This window comes from Ochotona curzoniae, unplaced genomic scaffold, assembly GCF_017591425.1.
Source record: "Ochotona curzoniae isolate NIBS_2020 unplaced genomic scaffold, NIBS_Ocur_1.0 contig_3520, whole genome shotgun sequence".
Taxonomy (NCBI): Eukaryota; Metazoa; Chordata; class Mammalia; order Lagomorpha; family Ochotonidae; genus Ochotona; species Ochotona curzoniae.
In genome coordinates, this window is record NW_024465894.1 from 27,871,354 (window position 1) to 27,891,255 (window position 19,902).

At 38.8% G+C, this 19,902-nt stretch overlaps 1 protein-coding gene across 1 annotated transcript; it reads right to left on the reverse strand.

Annotated features, from left to right (window-relative positions):
- Positions 1-1,269: 1,269 nt before the first annotated feature.
- Positions 1,270-18,547, reverse strand: ANKEF1 (ankyrin repeat and EF-hand domain containing 1). Its single transcript, XM_040981196.1, has 9 exons — positions 18,163-18,547; positions 13,481-13,680; positions 12,610-12,759; positions 11,509-11,632; positions 7,152-7,974; positions 5,109-5,335; positions 3,915-4,078; positions 2,593-2,730; positions 1,270-1,785 (listed from the first exon to the last, which is right to left on the reverse strand). Exons 1-9 carry the CDS (start codon positions 18,506-18,508, stop codon positions 1,627-1,629), a joined length of 2,331 nt encoding a protein of 776 aa, XP_040837130.1. The 5' UTR covers positions 18,509-18,547; the 3' UTR covers positions 1,270-1,626.
- Positions 18,548-19,902: the final 1,355 nt, after the last annotated feature.

Genomic DNA, 19,902 nt, shown 5'->3' on the forward strand with positions numbered 1-19,902 from the left:
CTGAGCCCGAGAGCATGGTAGTCCCATGAAGAGGGGATGTGGTTACAGTGAAGACACTGTGTAGAGCTATTAAAATTGACCCAATGTTTCTAAGACACATTGTTGTTGGTGGTGGTGTTGTTTAAGATTTACTTATTTTATTGGAAAGTCAGATTTACAGAAAGAAGGAGAGACAGAGAGAAAGATCTTTCATCCACTGGTTCACTCTCCAAGTGGCTGCAAATGACCAGAGCTGAGCCTATCCGAAGCCAGGAGCTGGGGACTCCTCTGGGTCTCCTATGTGGGTGCAGGGTCCCAAGGCCTTGGGCTGTCTTCTACTGCCCTCCCAGGCTGAAAGCAGAGAACTGGATGGAAAGTAGAGCAGCCGGGACACAAACTGGCACCCATATGGAATCCTGCACTGGCAAGGTGTGGACTTCAGCCAGTAGGCTGCTGCGTCAGGACCAGGTACATTGTTGAAAATGATTTTATCTATATATGGTGAACAAATTTCATATACTTTGTATATACAGACTTAGGGACACAATGTTACCTCCCACCCTATCATCACTCCTACCCACACTGCCACACTCTCTCCTCTTTTGTTTCTTACTTAAAAAGATTTTTTTTTACAATGGCATACTTTCAGTTTATTTTACAATCACAGACTTAACACTCCACTAGGTAAAAAATTTTAAAAGTTGAAATTAGGGAAAAACAACCCCGCTATTGGGGCCTGGTGTGATGGTGCAGTGGTTAAGGTCCTCGCCTTGCACACCTGGGATCCCATATGGGCGCCTGTTCTAATCCTGGTGGCCCCAGTTCCCTTCCAGCTCCCTGCCTGTGGCCCGGGAAAGCAGTTGAGGACGGCCCAAAGCTTTGGGACCCTGCACCCGTGTGGGAGACCTGGCTTCGGATCGGCATAGCATTGACCGTTGTGCTCACTTGGGGAGTGAATCATCGGACGGAGGATCTTCCTCTCTGTCTCTCCTCTCTGTATATCTGCCTTTCCAATAAAAAAAAAAAATCTTAAAAAAAACCCCGCTGTTTTCTCAAGAACATAGACAAGGGCTGTAAATGACAATCACATTTTGGTCACATACATTACATTTTTACACACTCTGTCATCACAAATCAGGGAAGACATACAATATTTGATGATTGAGGAGTGGCTTATTTAACTAAGTGTAGTAGTTTCCAGTTGCATCTATTTTGTTGCAAAAGACACAATTTCATTATTTTTTTATAGCCGAGTAGTATTCCATAGTGCATACAGACCACATATTTTTCATGCAAGCATCAGTAGTTGACATCTGGGTTGATTCTATATCTTCCCTATTGTGATTCGAGCTTCAATGAACATGAATTATAATTTTTGACAGTAATGCTTACAACTCACATGACCTATATTCTGCTGCATTGTTAAAGCATAATGGGGGATTCATCCAGAACTCAATGCTATATGTTGTTAAATGAAATACATCTTCTTCTCTGTAGTATTAACATACGTATAGTTATTAATGCAAAAGGAAGTATTTGGTAACATGTTTTTAATGTGTGGATTGCTCTGACTTTGATTGATGATAATAGTTTCTCTAAAACTTCTTACGGGACTCAAAGCATTTACTCCAAAAGTAACAGTTGGGATTAAGTCTTCAAGGCAGCTTCCAAAGCCCGGGCTTTCTCCGTGATGTTCTTCTGGAATGGCATCATGAAATCGTCGAAGTCCACCTCGTATGTAAACCTCTCCCGCTGTAGTTCCCTTTTCCTGATCAACTCGGTTGTCGTGGCTTCAGGACTCCAAACCTTAAAATAGTGAGACCCGGAGCCCAATTAGTAACACAGTCCACATGTATGTCAGCATCCATCCGTTTTCAATCCAGAGTTTGAAGAAGCATTTTGAACATTTTAACTTAAAACTATCAAATTTGCTTCTAAATGCATTTAAACTGTTTCCCCCCTCCTACATCCCACTAGTGCTCATCTTAACATCCCTGTTTCTGATGTTGGCTATCTGAAATGTTATTTCATTACATTTATCTGGCCAATAGCCCTTAAGGTAGCTGTTGTTCACCTTTAGAATGTCAAAGCAGGAAAGTGAAAAAATTAAGAAGTCATCCAGGTTTACTACCTTTATGTTTAAACAAAGCATGTTTTCTTAATAGAAAGTGAAAGGAGCTGTTTATTCTGCATGGTTTGACAGGCGTTGAAAATCCTGAATTTGTCTCCAGCCTCTTTGGCATGGAAATGTTTCAGGAGACTGGGTGAATCCAATCTTGAGATTAGTGAAATTCTCAAGTGAGAGGAAGGGTGTGGTCTGGGAAGTAACAACAAAAGCATCTGGATCTTGATGACCAATGGCTGCAGGGATATCATTAACAGAAATAAGTCTTAAGTATTTCAAGAAAAAGTCAAATGTCCATATGGAAACAGAGAGAAAAGGAACCAGATCTTGGGAATTGAAAGTATCAGGACTTGGCGAAAGGACACTCACAAAGAGTAATCATGCAAGATAAGCTTGGGATATTTGCTTGGATGATCTGCACAAAAAGTCACTGTTAAAGTGTCAGCATGAGCTTGTGTAATGCTGTGAAGCTGTCCCACAGTGCTTACCCTTCGGGGCACGAATGTGATATCCACTTTCTTGGTATGACCACTGGTAATCAGTGAATTGAGATGAACCACATTATCCTTACGCAATTTCTTTTCCTCTAATATGGTTGGAACAGCATAAACAGATGTAAGTAGTTCCTGAAAACAATGCAAAAAGTAAAATGCAAAAACCTATTCATAATTGACATTATTTCTTCTATACCTTATTCTGAAGTCAGAAAGAAACTCTTAAAAATGTCACTATACAAGTTATAAGTTTGGTAAGATAGAATATTAATACTGGGTAAGAAGAGATATTACTTTGCTTTTTTTTTAAAACTCTACTTAATTAGTAGTATCAGTGACAGGTCACATAAATATTTAGGATATCCATCCTTGACCTGTGGCCATTCATTAATCAGGACAATTGAATCCTATTAAAATTGTAATGGTGCACGTAGTAGGAACTTTAGCCAATTCGTCTTCTTTCATGTCTTTCCATCTCAGTGTTTTTATTTTTTTCATATTTATAAGGATCTCCTCTTCCTACAATCTCTTCATCCTGTCAATTTTTCCCAACTGTACTGCCTCACCATTTTCAACCTTGTCCTCTGTCTGCCAGGGATTTCCTGTGAATCTTCTGCTTTCCTACCAAGAGCAGCCAGCCTGGAAACACCCAAGGCTTCCTGGAGAATGGCGAAGTCCTGAGGACTTAGTTATCTCCATTGGCAGTAGTCTGGACATTCCACTACTAGCTTTGTTTACAGGTACCTAAACTACTTTGTTTTTCCAGAACTGGCAACTTGACTGGCAACATGTTTGAAAGCTTTTGGAGTCATTTTCAGTATTCCAAGTTTTAAGTTGTTTTACGTCCCAAAGTTCAGTGGGGTTGGGTATAAAAAAGGTAGACAGTGTAAGATTATGAGACCTCAATGAAAGAAAATCATGGTTTATTTCATTTCTCATAAGAGCTACTCTTCTCTGTTTGGAGTATCTAAACACATTTGTATAATTCAATTCTAAGTATTTACATGTCCAATTTCAGTTATTTTTTCAACATCTTATTGTATTTGGCCAAATCAATTTGGTTTTTGTGTGTGTTCTGTTTATAAGCAGTATCTTTTAGACTTTCAGTAGTAAGACATTTTTTCCTAGATTTATATATATATGTATATACATATATATATATATACACACACACACATATATATGATATGGTGCTCAAAGTATGCATATGTATGTTTTTCTCCATTTTTGTAATGATATATAAACACAGCTGATGGCCAGCGCCACCAACTTTTTAAAAGAATTTCAATTGTAAATGAGTCAATCTCTTTTCTTACCTCTTCTTTCTTAATTTCAGCACCTTCGGTCTTGGGTTTAGGAGGTGGCTTGCCTTTCATTTTTGGATTTTCTGTGGGTTTTGGTAAATTATCTAGCTTTTCTTTAATCAGGCCAATTATTCTATAATCAGCATATGCTTTTGCAACATCCATAGCACTGTGCCCTGTTTGACACATAAGCACAAATTCATTTATAGTAAACAGATTAATGATAGAAATGCAAAAAATTTTCAGCATACCATCCGTTAATCTGCCATGATAGGTTCATTTTGCTGGAGCCACTATTCTCTATGGTAGGCCCAACTTGAAATCCTGTAATTTAAAATGCCAGGTAATGGCATGAAAACAAATTATTTCCTAACATCATGGCTGTGTTTCTTTTAAAGCAGATAGGAAATATTAGTAGATGCCATTTTAAATGATCAGTTGATGACCTGCTCTCCACATTGTGCACATTTCATTAAAGGGATAATTTTCCATCATCCTCCTCCCATACTATACCTATGGGAATTTAAAAAGGCCTGGAGAAGCAATCGCAGGTGTACAAGTCAGATCGTTAAGGATGTTGTCACTTGTGACACTGTAGCATGACCAGGCAGACCTGGCACAACACAACCTGTGATTCAGTCAGCCTGAAGCAGCCAGAGATACTATGCTCTGTCAGAGCCAGAGGAGCTCAGATATTCATGCAGATGAAACGGTAGTCTTCCCTTGCGGTGTTTATGACCCACATAAGGTAGGCCATTGTTTACTTCCCAGAGTCAAGCAAACCTCAGTTCAGCAATCCCTTTGCATAGTTAGAAGAGGAATCCAACATTCACAGTGTCGTTAAAATATGCCACTTAAAAATTCATAGTTGCAACAGAGTGATACTCAAAGTGTGTAAAAGGATGCAAGACCACAAATTAACAGCCACAATGAAATGACTCCAGAAATTGTTTAGAAAATTGTATTGCAGTGTTACAGAATAACAAAAGTATCAATTAGTGACAGACTCCTAACATAAAGAACTGGCCCTTCGGTACCAGTGGTTTCAGAGGTCCTGCATTATAAGACAAACATCCCTAGTGTTGGACTCAGGCTTGTACCAGGAACCCAGGAGAAAATGGGATCCTACAAGAAAACGATTAGAAAGAGTTTGGAATCGAAAACTCTTTTTGTTTAATGCTAGCTATCAATAATATGAACACGTACCTTTTCTATTTTCCAGTTGGAATTTAGCACCGATATCAAGTAGATATTTTACAGTATCCATTCGACAGCTTTCAATTGCTCTGCTTAACGGAGTTGAGTTGTTGAGGGACAGAGCATCTACCGATGCTCCCGATTTAACCAGAAGTTCAACAATGTCTTGTTGCCCGGCATGGCACGCAAAATGAAGTGGAGTCCATAGAAAATTATCGGTGGCATTAACATTAGCCCTACAAGATAGCGTAGAGGCACACATTAAAAACACGGGTGGCTCTAAGCACAGGAAGCTAAAATGCAGATTTAATAGTGTCATTAACTTGCTAAATTGAGAACCACAGGTGCTCTGAATATTGTTCATATGATGGTCTTTTTCAAAAGCACTTTGTTTTGCATTATTTGACAGTTTGGGGTTTCTTTGTGCGTACACATATTTAGTGTTTTAAAAAGTGCTTAGATGTAAAGAATTAACATTTTTTGTAAATATTAAAATTAGCAAAAGGGAAAAACTGAATTCAGAAAAGAGAAAAGCTAGTAGGAAATGAAAGTTATTTCGTTTCATCTCAGGCCTATTTCTTCTGAATGTCATAAAATTTTAAGTGAGCCTTCATTATTGAAATTCTAAGCATTGCAATGTATTATTTAAAGCTGTAATCATTTGTAGAAATTCAGTGCCTCAAAGTTAAAATGCTCCTTAGTTGGTTTATACTTCTCTTGGTAATACACAAATTTGTGTTTCTTTATAGTGCTAATATTAGTATATTTTCTAAAGAGGTTCATTACTGTATTAGTAATTATTTTACATATTCAATTCCTTGCATCAACAACTTTGAGACAAGTCCCATTAGGATCTTCATGTAAGTGAAAAAATTGAGATATATGAAAAAAAAAAAAGAAAAAACAAACTTGGAGGCCATTGCCATGGCTCCACAGGCTAATCCTCCACCCTGTGGTATTAGCATCCCACAAGGGCGCTGGTTCATGTTCCGGCTGCTCCACTTCTGATCCAGCTCTCTGCTTATGGCCTGGGAAAGGAGCAGAGGATGGTCCAGATCCTTGGGACCCTGCATCCTCATGGGAGACCTAGAAGAGGCTCCTGGCTCCCAGCTTTGGATCACTTCAGCTCTGGCTTTGCTGCCTTTGGGGAGGGAACAAGTAGATAGAAGACCTCTCTCTGTCTCCTTTTTTTCTGTAAATCTGCCTTTCAAAAGTAAATAAATTTGAAAACACAAAGAACAAAATTGCAGCTAAGACGATGCGTTCAGTAGAAGTAAGCCTCAGGAATTGTAATAGTTTAAAAATTAATAAAATGTCATGTTTTGATATTTTCATGATATTCACAAATGAACTAGTGAAAACACCATCCTACCTGGATCCAAATTGTAGTCATTATGGCCAATACCCCATTTGTTTAAGTTGGGTTAAAAAGCAATGTCACACTCTCTGGTTAAAGTTCTGAAATGAATCCGGAATGTCCTGTCATTGACAAGGAGACTGCTGATGCCCAGGCAGCAAACCTGTGCCCCACCATCAAAATGCCTTGGCTTTTAGGGCCTGTATTTTCGAGCAATGGATTATGGTGCTGTTCATTATGCCAGCATCGCATGTGGGAGTGCCAGTAAAGTTTTGGTTGCTACACTTCCTGCCCCTGCCTATGTGCCTGAGGAGGCAATGAAAGATGGCCCAAATCCTTGAGTCTGTGCTACTGCATGGGGAAGGCACTGATGGAGTTTCTGGCCTTTGGCTTCAGCCTGGCCCAGCTCTGGCTTTTATGGACATTTGAGTGGTGATCCAGGAGATGAAGATCTTTCTCTCACTTCTGCTACCTTTTCAGTAAATATGCAAATCTTTAAAAATCCTTTAAGGATATTTTGCACATGACCGTTACTGGCAAACTATACACTTGCAACCCTGTGTCCCATTCACTTGGTTTTCTAGAAAAAAATCTGTTTATCCTGTTTATTTGGATGTCAGCGATGAAACACTTTGTTCTACGGCGAAAATCCTGGAGCAAGATGTTTGTCAGAGCTCATCTAAGCAAGCACCTACCCCTTTTCCAGAAGAAATTTGACCACATCTATGTTTCCGCTTGCACAGGCTGTCATGAGAGGTGTTTTGTAGCAATTGTCCTTCATATCCACGGGGATTCCTCCTTCAAAAGCTCTTTTCAGAGAGGCCAGGTCCCCTGCCTTGGTGATAAAGTTAATATTGGCAAACACCGCTGATGGGTCATCAATGTACCAAGCAGAGTCATCCTGAATGGGATGTTCTGGCGGATGATCTCGATTGAACCGACTGTAATCAGTGACATTCTGGTAGGTTTCAATCATGTAATACGGCGGCCCACCGTCTGGCCGGCGTGGAAAGGCAGACTCGGGTATGAAGCAAATGGGGAGAGGTAAAACAAACTTGCCTTTCCTTCCCTTTCTGCCCATCCCCTTTTTCCTTTTCTTGGGCCCGTAAGATCCCAAGACGAAGGATTTGCTTAAGTATCTGGTTCCTTTAAAGAATTCGTTAATGTTGACTCCCCCTCCGCGGGATTTTTCATGCAGTTGGGCTATAGATGCCAACTGCTCTGAGGTGGCAAAATCTTGTCTTTCCTCCAGCACCAGCACGAAATCCTCCTTGCTGACCGTCCCATCACCCCGGTCCACAAAGGAGAAGCCTTCCCTAAGGAAAGTCTCATGCTCTGTGGACCAGTCGTGTAGCCTGAGCGCCCAGAGCGGATTAGGATTTTTGACTCCCGGCTTGGCTAATTTATTAGCAATTCTCTCTGCTCGGCGTATTTCTTTACTTGCTGCTTTGAAGCCACCATCTTTAGCCACAGCCTTGGGTGTTTTATGTTCTAAATTCTTCCATTTCAGGTCACATCCTATAACAGGAAAACTCATTGGTAGGAACGATACCAAGACATCGGCAGAGCCATAGAAATAACACTTATCCAACTGTTTTCTTAGCCTCAAGTGATGAGTCAAAATTTGTCCTCAAGTTTTCAAAAGATGTGGAAATGGCTAATGAACACTTGGGTGGGGGGATTCTCATTTTCATTAGCCATCAGTGAGTTGCAAGTTAAAACAACAGTGAGGTGTCATTTGACTCCAGTTAGAATGACTACTATCAAAAAGAAGTCAGTGAAAGCTGACAAAACTGTAGGGGAAACAGTATCCCAACACCTTGCTGGTGGCAATGAAAATTAGTGGAAAACAATGCAGAAAATCCCCAGAAAACTAAAAATGGATCTGCTACATGACCCAGCTCTCCCACTTCTGGGAATAGGTCCAAAGGGAAATGAGTCCTGCTCTATGAAAGAGGTGGGATGGCTCCCAGGCTCATTGCAACATAACACAGAGAATCAGCCTAGATGCCCATTGATGCATAAAGAAAGAAAATAGGGTATATGTAGATAAGGGAATATTACTTAGCCATAAAAATTTGAATTCTGGCATTTGTAACATTATGGATGGAAAATGGAGATCATTGTGCTAAGTGGTATGTCAGATACAGAAATATAAATAACACTTTTTATTTGTAGGAATTAAAAAAGATACAATAGGGGTATGGCATGCTAGCCTAGCGGCTAAAGTCCTTGTCTTGAATGCACCAGGAACCCATATGGGTGCCAATTCTAATCCTAGCAACCCTGCCTCCCATCCAGCTCCCTGCATGTGGCCTGGGAAAGCAGTTGAGGATGGCCCAAAGGCTTGGGACTCTGCAACCACATGGGAGACCCAGGAGAGGCTACTGGCTCCTGCTGACTTCAGATCGGTGCAGCTCTGGCCATTACGACCACTTGGAGAGTGAGTCAACGGATGGAAGATCTTCCTCTCTGTCTTTTCTCCTCTCCATATATCTGACTTTCTAATAAAAATAAGTAAGTTTAAAAAAATACAATAAAACAAAAGATGTGGATGCCTTATTAGTTGGCATTGTAAATACTTATAAATATTGTCTTCGCTGAATTTTTAAAAAGAGATTTACCTGTTTTTATTGGAAAGGCAGATTTATAGAGAGAGAGACAGAGAAAGATCTTCCATCTGCTGGTTCATTCCCCAGGTGGCCCCAACACCTAGACCTGAGCTGATCGCTCAGCAGTACTCCGCAGGGTAATCCCGTAGCAGAGGATGCTGGTTCCACTTAGCTGAACTGTGGATCCCTACATCTAGGCATCCCACATCCCACTTCTCGTGTCACATCCACTAAGGACCAAAGGATTTTAAATCTGCCGTAGCTGGTTGTCTTTTTCTTTCAGTTTCCTCCTTGTTAGAAAACTTTCCATGGGAAAAAAAGACTCCCACATCTCAGATGAAAGCTCTGACGGTGTATCTCGTTTTCATGTGGGACGCCTCACTTCCTTTAAGGTTAGAGCTGCCCCCTTCCTCTGCCTCAGTTGCGAAAATACTTGAAAAGAAAATGCATCTGTACTGAACATGCAGACTTTTTTCTTATCACTGCTCCCTAAACAATATGACAACTACTTACAAATTGTGTACCTGGTATTAGGTATCAAATTAGATCTAATTTCAAGTACACAGCAGGATGGCACGTGCTACTATATACCAAAGTGCTATTATTGCTACTTTATATAAGAGGCTTAGGCATCCTGAGATCTTCCTCTCCATATCTGTGAGCATGGCAGCAAACGCCCGAAACACCAGAGTCCCTTCCACCCTCCTTGGTAGACGTTCAGGTTTCAGCTTGCTGAGATTCCTGGAACGGAAAGCCCTGGAGGAGAAGTCCATGAGAAGGACTGCCTCAACTTCCGTCCCTCCCCCTTGGTTCTGGTTCTCATGCTGCCTACCTTCTAGGGAGTTGTAAGTTGTTCTAGTGGCCAAAAGAGGAGAATATTTAGGAGGTATATCTTTAAATCTTAAATTTATTTTTACTTCCATTCTCTCACTTCCAAAGTGCCTGCAAAAACTGCACTTGGGGCAGGCCAAAGCGGGCAGCCCCGAAGCTCAGTCTGGGTCTCTCATGCAGTGGCAGGGCTCCAGTCACCGCAGCCATGACCTGCACTTTAGCAGGAGCTGGGTTGCCTCACATGCCTTAGATCTTAGATTGCAAAGGCAGAAATATTAACTGGTAACACTTGCACTGTGGAATTGGCTTGTCCACACAAGGTGTGATTATGTGGCTGTGCTTTCAACTATCCTGCAGAACTCAGAGCATTTTCGCACCTTTGCTTTAGATTGTAATGTTAGGATCCTTCCAGAAGGAGTTTTGAGATTTCTGTTGAATTGGGTGTTGGACCCAGCTGGCATGTCCCAAGCCCTGGCCCCTTGCTTTTTGAATGGGCTTCTTTGACTATCTCAGGTATGCATAAACACTGGAACACCACATGTGGAAATACTTATGTTAGAATGAAAAAGATCACCTTGTGAGAGCTCATGAATACATGGTTCATTTATACTTATATGCATCTAGTTATATGTAATTATATACATCTATGGTTGTATAGTGACAGATATGAAAACAAATCAATTAAGACATTTTGAATAAAAATATTGCATTTGATATATTTTTCTTTCCTTGTGTGTTAAAAAAAAGTATTATTATTGGTGGAGATGAAAAAAGCATGAACTTAGAAAAAGTAAAAATGGACCAACCAATGACTAAGTTATGTGTGTGAGTGATTTTACTTATAACATGAATGTTTACAGTCTAGTATCTTCAGGTTCTAGTGACTTCTGAAATTCTATGCTTGGTTCTTGGCTCTACTGTAGAGTTGTTGGACTTTAAGGTTTTGTCTATTTCTCAGAAACTAGAAATTTTTTCTTTTACAAAATGCAGTTCCATTTATAATAAAGAGAAAATTAGTATGGAATTAACAATAAATTAATCCCCATCTTTAATTACTAATGTTGTTATTTTAAGGAACCTATTACCCCTAATAAGTTACTTAAAAGTCACAAGAAATCACATTTTAAATTTTCCATAAAAATTTATGTTTTTTTATCTGTTTGCCTCACTAACTTATTTCCTCTAAGAGTTGAAAACTATCCAGAAAATATGTTTGGAATAACAGAACATTTTTTTAAACATACAATAAAAATTCAGCCTAAAGGAAAACATTTTTAATGTTTATCACTCTTTTGGTTGATGTTGATAGATCTAAAAGAAAAGCAATTTATGAATTATAAGCATTTTCAGACTTGGCTGACAAATTAACAATCTACTTTTGGTTTTTAACAATGTAAACATTATGAAGCACTGGTCTTTTTAAATACCAGATTGGTGATTTGATAGAAAAAAAATAAGAAAAAACTTCAAATTTTCCTTCTGCATCAGAGTTAGGTTTTGCTATTACAAAAGACAAGCAGCTGACGAGTTCCATATCCAAAGTCTCTGCTCAGCCATGACATGAGAAAACCGTAAGGTCTTTAAACACAGAATTTCTAGGCAGTTTTACCTCTCTGAGCTATGTATTTACAGCAATCTGCAAAGCCACCCATGGCCGCGTAATGAAGTGGTGTGTTGCCATTCATTGCAATCAGCCCCATGTCTCCATTGTAGGCAAAAAGAAGCCTCAGTATCTGCAAAATGAATAGTGCATATGGGAGAGGAATAAGAAACAAATGAAGAATGGTACTTAGATCTGCTCTGTATAGTGTAGTACCAAATTAGACACCCATGGCTATTGACAATTAAAATGGAAATTAAGCAAATTGAAAAAAACCAGAGTTTAGACCCTTAGTTTCACTACACTTAAAATACTGAAAAAGGCTTCTAGCTACTACGCTATACTATGTCGCACAGCTCATTTTCATTGTCACTCAATTTTTTATCAAACAGCAACAGTCGATAGAAAATTCCATTCTCACCAGGGAATTATCGTTTTGGTAAGTGTAGGCAATTTAAGAAAGCATCAAAATATGGCAGAGAACATGAAAGGAGTAATCTTTTTTGGACCAAATATGGCTTCTATTGTTAAATGTGCTGTTTTTATAGAAAAGAGTCTCAGTGAGAGAATGAAGTGCTAAAAGGCAAAGAAAATGCAGTAAAGAAGTTTTAAATAAAATGTAGAATTTGATAAGTAAGACAGCACTGAGTCTTATTTTGTTTCTGCCAGATCCCTTCATCTATCAGGTGTCTTTTGCTAAAGATATGTCTGGATAATCTGAATAATTGCAGTTTAAAATTGAGGTCTAACATTAGGTGTACCTAGCCACCATAGAGAAGCACATAGGGCCCTGTTCTTCCTCGGTGGGGTCAGAGCACATTGTCTGACTCCTAGTACATAATGGAGGCTTACAATGGGATAGTCCCATTGGGAAGGAGTCATCATTATCCCATTAGTAAGTGAATCTTTAAGCACATAGATACAATTGAATAAGAATTGAAATATGTTTTTAAAGATGTAATTTTAGGATTCTGAAAGAGAATCTGACTGGAAACAACATACCTAACTCATGAAAAAATTATCTTAGAATATCCTATAAAACAGACATCTTTGAGAAAAAGGAGAAAATAGTTTTAGCAACAAATTTCTAAGCAAAGAGCTGATTATTACATCAAAAAAACCTCCTTTGGCAGCAAAATGAGCAGCATGATGTCTTTCGTTGTCAAATGTATTCACTTCGCCTCCTCTTTCCAGGATTCCCCGAACTATTTCCAGTACTCCCTCTCTCGATGCTTCCATTAAAGCTGTGCGACCTGTGGACTGTATGCGAAGCAAATTCAATAAAATTCAACCATGTTATACCTGTCTTATTAAGTAGCACACTCAGCATAAGTATGGTTGAATCCCTTTCACTTGACTTTACAGTAATGCGTTCGTTTTCTGCTTTCTTTTGTAATTTCATGTTACAAAGAGGAAAAATTCAGCCAGTATAGTGGATCAGTGTCCAAAATAAAAATTTTTCAAATCAGAATCTAGGTTACACTGGATGCCCTTGTGACAATGTGAAGCTAAAATAAAGTTAGTTCTTGCAAAATAAAGCAGAGTAAAGTGGGTAAACAAAGAGTGCTAAAGTTTAGTGATGGGCTTTTGTAATGGAAGAAAATTTAATTGTAGCATCCAGAAGTATCTATCTTAAGAAAAACCAGTATTAGTCAAATGAGTGCGGAAGGAAACAAGATAAATGGGAGAAGTGTGTGCTCTCTAAACAGATATTTTTATAGTGGGTATTCTTTTTCTGTTATTCACTATAATATTTTTACATTATATACAATAGATATCAGTTTTCCAAACCTAAGTAGGCAATGGGATGTAGAATCATGGAAATATAAACATAATCAAGGTATGTTCAGTTCAGGAATTTTAGGTAGAAATGAAAAAAAAATCTATACGCTAGCAGGATAATTTATCATACTTCCATGCCAAAAATTATACCAACGACTTGCAATTGAAAGCAGAAATAATATCACAGGAATATTCATACGGAATTGATAGCATTTGGGTTGGCTCCTTTCTCCAAAAACGTCAGGCACATTTCCTTAACATCATGTGCTTCTTCACATGCTCTAAGGAATACTGGCTTTCCTTCATAGGTAGAATTATTGACATCTGCACCATGTTCAAGTGCAATCAGAGCACAGCGATAATGCCGCTTGGTAGGCAAAATGCAGTAAAACAAAACACCTGCAGAAAAATACAACCCCCCCCCAAAGCGTTAAATTAGTCTCTATATATTTGAAACTTATAGGAAGGATAAAACATAATTTAAAAGTCTATTTTAGCTACTTAAGGACACTAACAAAAAGGCGTATTATCTGTGTTGAGTTTCCTTCTGAAATAACCAAAATGCCACGACAGAAAAAAAAAATCTCTGTTAGGAAACAGAAAACGCTCACAGTTAAATGTGATGGGACTTGGTTGAGGAAGGAGATGGAGTGCAAATTGTTAGCTGAGCCCTTGTGGACCCCATACTACAAAATGTTTGTTCTTGGAATGTGCAGGTGTGTGTGTGCCGGAGGCTACTGGCTGGACCCTGGATCCTCTCGAACTGCAGCATGGCAGAATAGTTAGCAGTATAGACTCATGTGCAGAGTGGCCTTGTGTGAAGGAAAGCAGGTGGTCACTATAGTGACATCGAGAGGAAAAACTACAAGACGGTAGCTCTGCCATTTTGGCACTCGTTAGGTCCCAATGAAGACAGGAACCTGATGAGCCACTACACCCAGGCCCTTTACTCTATGCCAAAAATGTTCCAGGGGTGAGGGATGTTATAATCCTAGGGCACAGTGTTGGTAGGAAAGACCTAGGTAAACAACAATTAAACCAAGGAGAAACCAGCATATGGCCTATGAGAAAGATGCTTTTTTAAAAAAAAAGTTATGTAAACTGATAATGAAAGCGAGGCAAAAAGCATGTACTAGAAAAAGTCATGGAAAGAAAATATTTACTTGATTTTATGAAAACAATCTTATAAATACCTGGTTCTAGAATAAAAGGGCAATGACTGAGAGCTCAAGACAGTACTGTCAGGACAAGAAAAGATAAACTGAATTAAAAAGGTGAAATTTAGACAGCCAAACTTAGGAAAGAAATGGAGAAAAGAATAAAAAAAAAAAGAAGAAACGAAAGTCAAACTTAAATCTAGAAAAATAAACTAATATTTTTGAGCAAAATATAACTCAAATGATGAAAGGGATTAATAGTCTCAAGTAGCAGAGAAGTCTCACCTTGTATATAATTGATATTCAAAATAAAAGCCTAAATGGGACAGAAAAAATAAGCCTAGATTTAGACATACAAGAAGAAAATTTTCTTGAAGCAAATGCCTGAATCTGGACTCTGCAGGGGCACAGTGGGTCTCAGAAAAGTTGCTTACAATCAGCGAGAAATGCCTCAGTAAAGCTAGCCAGAAAAAGGTGTCGTGATTTTTTTTTTTTCAGGCAAAAATTCAGCTCATTTTTAAAGAGAAAAGATCAGAGAGCTCAACAATTCACTGGAAGACACTTAAAGGACACCTCCGGAAGAAAATGGAAAATTTGTATACCCCATCAAACTTGTGTTTATATAGAAAAGCAACAGGCACAAGTAATTTTAAGAATTCAAGAAATCAGGGATATGAGCCCAAGAGAGTGAGTTAAACAACTCTGTACAAAAAATGAGTCTACCATGAAAAATAGAAAATGTATGAATAAAAATAATTGTGATGGGTGCTTAATCTTTTCAACTACGGAATGAATGTGCAAGTCACCTTGGAAATTCTAGATAAGGCAAAGAATGTTGCAATTCCTTATAACTGAACAAAAATCCTGATTGAAAGGAGGGAAGCACAAACGGTGTAGGCATTTGATTTTCTCATCTTTTGTTGTTGGAGACTGAGTTATCATTGAAAGCAAATAAAGAGATAAAGTAAATGCTGCAGATTTATCATTTAAAATTATGAAGGGAACTGTTGACAGAACAAGGAATTATAATTCACTGTAAAGTTGGGAATAATTTACTATGAAGTTGGTTGCTACAAAGAGGTGGAATGGCTGAGAGGAATGGTCTTGCTGTATTCATCTCATCTTTCACAGTTTAAAAAAAATCAATGAATGCTGTGTGTTATCTCTATAAATAGAAGCCAAGCACATATGAAACTGTTATGATTAAAGAGTAAAATATAATTTTTGAACAATGAGGCTAGAGAGAAATATATAGCAAAGTATGTGAATATTGATGAAAACATACTTGTATCATGGGGAGCTTAAAAAACATATTTGTATTTATTATACATATTATGCCCTTGCAGTACATGTTTTTTAATATGATGCCAAACCTACTGGAAATTGAGATCAATTGAATAGATTGTATCATTAACTATAAAAATGTAATTTACATGAAAATCAAAATCTCAATATGTTTCTCATAAACTAACGCAACTGAAAGAGGATTACTGAGGATAGCTTGTAAAAGGGAATGCCAAGGCATAGTTGCGAATTCAATGACAAAGAGTAAGACATAATAACAAAATGACAATAAATCTAGGTACAAGTCATTACAGAAGTCCTAAAGGCCATCATGAAATGGGTATTTTTTGATATTGTGTATAACTCAATTATCTATTTGAGCTAACTCTTACAAAGAACATGCATCAGCTTTTTAAAATGGAAGGGAAAAGATGAAGGAAATAATGTTATAAGAGCAGAACAAGTATCCTGTATTTGGGGCTGGGTATGCATTTCTGTGACTGAGAGAACAAAGAAATGGTTCTAGACACCCATAATTAATCTCTTGGGACAACATGTAGGGTGGTATTAGCTTGAAGACTTCTTTTGTTACTATTTCGCAAAATTTTTCAAGAAGAAGGTGTTTCCAGTCCTTCTAAATACCCATTTAGTCATTTATATGTTTTGTTATCCTTTGGAAACAGTGTGCAGAGTCAAACATCAGTCATTAAGAAATAGTATGTTAATGGCAAAGACTTCTGTGGGGTAAGAGTAGTTCAGAATGTGACTGTCCAACTGAGGGGTGTGCAACATGACCTGGGCGCATGGAGTGGGCTAGAGAAATGGCACTTCGCCATGAAGGACATGAAGGCAAAATTAACAGGCAGTAGCACTACTCAGGCTATGGCAGAAACAAGATTTTATAGTTGTTTCAAGTTTTGTATTTTCAATTCTTCTAGGGTGATTTGGATAATTGCTTTATTTTATGTTCATCTTCTGGATCCTTGATGGGTTTTAATGTTAACTTGAATGGACACAGACATCAATTGTATTGCTGTTGCATTAACTACAAATATTCACCTGATCTTGTTTCCAATTTTACCTTGATTTTGCAAAATTGCACAGTTTTAGATTTTATACTACAAAATATATTAGTGGTTTTCTGTGCGTGTGTGCGCGATTTGTATGTTTCAAAACAGAAAAAGCAAAGCATTCTCTGTGTGACAGTGCTTCTCAATGTGCGTGCCATTCACTCTTAGCTTGTGAGATGCCACAGGAAAAACCATTTTAAGGTCACATAGATTTGGAAAAATATCACTGTCTTTAAAGACACATGTTTAAATTGGTTTCCTGGGATGTTTCTCGAATGAATTCAGTCAGGGAGCCTTTTCTGCCTGGAGCTCTTGTATCCCAGCGACTCCGTGTTCCACAGAACACACTGAGTTGCACGAGGCTTCTGTTTTTTCAGGATTTAACATTTTTATAACTCCGTTGATTCCTCAACGCAGCTGAAGTTTATTTTATTCTGTTTCTTTTCTATTAAATAATTCTTCCTTTTGTCTCTTCCTCTTGCTTTAAGCAAATCATCTATCAAATACCAAGTTTTGCAGAGAGATACAAAGGTAGATTTTGCTGCTTCCAGAAAAAATTAGCATGATAAATGGAATTCATTTCTCCAAAGTGAGACTAATATTAATGGCTTGGTACTGGGAACGACTAGCTCTTTAGGACAAATGACTAAACTCTAATTAATATTAAGCCTGGTGGTAACTATCTGTGGTTTTCCTGAGGGTGTATCAATCTCAACTTTTTCGGGAAAGAAACGATCAGACCATGATGGGAGTGGGGAGGGGCAGATGATATGCGAGCAGAGCCGTCTCATCTGAATAATCGACAAAATGTCATGTCTAGAGTTTCAAGTCATCTTTCTAAATACATTTTAAAAAATGAGCTCAGAAAGTCGGAGTGTATACCAAACACTACTTCCTAAACTTGTAGAAAAATGCAACTCCTTTCTACATCAGACTGCGATAGGGAAGGAACAAAATCCCTCTGGAGTCCTAGATTGACAACCAAAAGTTCTAAAATGTAAAATTTAAGAAGTAGAAAGGTTTTCCCCCTTTTGCTACGAGAAAGATTCCACATCTTATAATGGATGATCCTGAATATGGTAATATTCGAGTGGGCAATCTTGAAAATTCCTTATTTTAAAAAGAAGCCGCCAGCAATTAATTTTATTCTAATTTTCTTCTAAGCAAATAAGGTCACAGAGCATGTTTCCCTAAGATATACCTTACAGTATTTTCAGATTCTGAGGAGGTGACATGCTTAGGTAGAGGAACGAGAATCTAGGCTTTAACTTAACACACGAAGTATTTCATATCCCAAGCTGCAGAGAAAGATCTTGCTTATGGCTGTAAAATGAATGACATTCTCCTGGCTAGGATGTTGGGATGTTTACCTTTTCCTTCATTATCCACTATAGTCATATCCGCCTTGGCCTTGGCTAATATTTCCATGGACAGTTCATGGCCCAGTTCTGCCGCTCTCATGGTTGGGGTGCAGCCCATTCGGTCTTGAACGTCAGGATGAGCACCCAGCTCCAGGAGAAAGCTGACCATGTCAATGTCGTTGGAGACGGAGGCCAGGTGCAGAGCACTGATCCCGTGGACGGGCTCTGTGAAATTGACTAGTTCAGGGTATCCAAATTTGATGAGCTTCTCTATCTGCTCCTTGTCTTTGTTCCGAACACACTGAAGAACTTTGTAGATCTGCAAGTTCTCAAGTCTCTTATCTGCTAGAGCCATGCTTGATCAGCTTCTTTTAATTGCTGGACCAAAACAGAAACTTTTGACAGAAAAAAAAAAAAGGAGGAGAGAGAGAAAAGAAAATAAAAATAGCTCAAATTTAATTATGTTATCTTTGATTTAATGATAAACTCTAAACCTTCCCAGGCCCAACACAGTAGCCTAGTGGCTGAAGTCCTCACTTTACAATCGTTGGGATCCCATATGGGTCCTGGTTTGTGTCCTGGCTATTCCACTTCATCTAGCTCCCTGCTTGTGGCCTGGGAAAGCAGTTGAGGATGGTTCAAAGCTTGCACTTGTGTGGGAGACCTGGGATCCTGGCTTTGGATTGGCTCAGTATTTGCCGTTGCAGCCACTTGGGCAGTGAATCAGTGGACAGAAGATCCTTCTCTCTGTGTCTCTCCATCTCTCTGTATATCTGCCTTTCTAATAAATAAATCTTAAAAAAAGAAAAAAACCCAACAATCAAACTGGGCCCGGTACGGTAGCCTGGTGGCTAAGTCCTGGCTTTGTATGTGCTGGGATCCCCTGTAGTCACTGCTTCTAATCCTGGTGTCCCTGCTTCCCATCCAGCTCCCTGCTTGTGGCCTGGGAGAGCAGTTGAGGATGGCCCAGGGCCTTGGGACCCTGCTCCTGCATGGGAGACCTGGAAGAAGTTCCTGGCTCAAGTCTAGGCATTGCAGCCGCTTGGAGAATGATCCTCCTCTCTATCTCGCCTCCTCTCTGTGTATCTGACTTTCCAATAAAAATAAAATAAAAATCTAAAAAGCAAAGAAACTTTAAGCCTTCCCTAAGAAATGAGGCTATCTCTCATTAAATGTTAGTGCCATTACTTGCTGGAACTGATTTCAGAAAGTAGAAACCACATATTGAAAAAAATAAAAAAGCACACACTATATAAAATAAGAATTCAGAGCTATTGTAGTGGTGCAGTGGATTAAGAGGACACTTGTAACGTTGGATCCCGCACTGGAACACCGGTTTTAAGTCCTGGCTGCTCTGCTTCCCAATCCAACCGCCTGCTAATGTGTAAGGAAGAAAGAGGAAATGGCTTAGTGCTAAGACTCCTGCCATCCACCTTGGAAACCACATGGAGGCCTAAGCTACTTGATTCTGCCTAACCCAGTTCCTGCTAGAACAGTCATTTGAACGAATGAACAAATGGGAAATTTTTCTCTATGTATCTTTCCCCTCTCTCTCTCTCTTTCTGCACTCTACCTTTTGAATAAATATTTTTAAGAAACAGCTAGCATGAAGTTAAAATATTTTAAAGTAAATATTCTGTTATAACTAATACCAGTTTGCTGCTGGTTTTCTTGTTTCATTTAACCTTCCCACTTCATCACAGCTTTTCATTTTTACCCAGGCAAATGATGAGGACAATTAAATTGCTC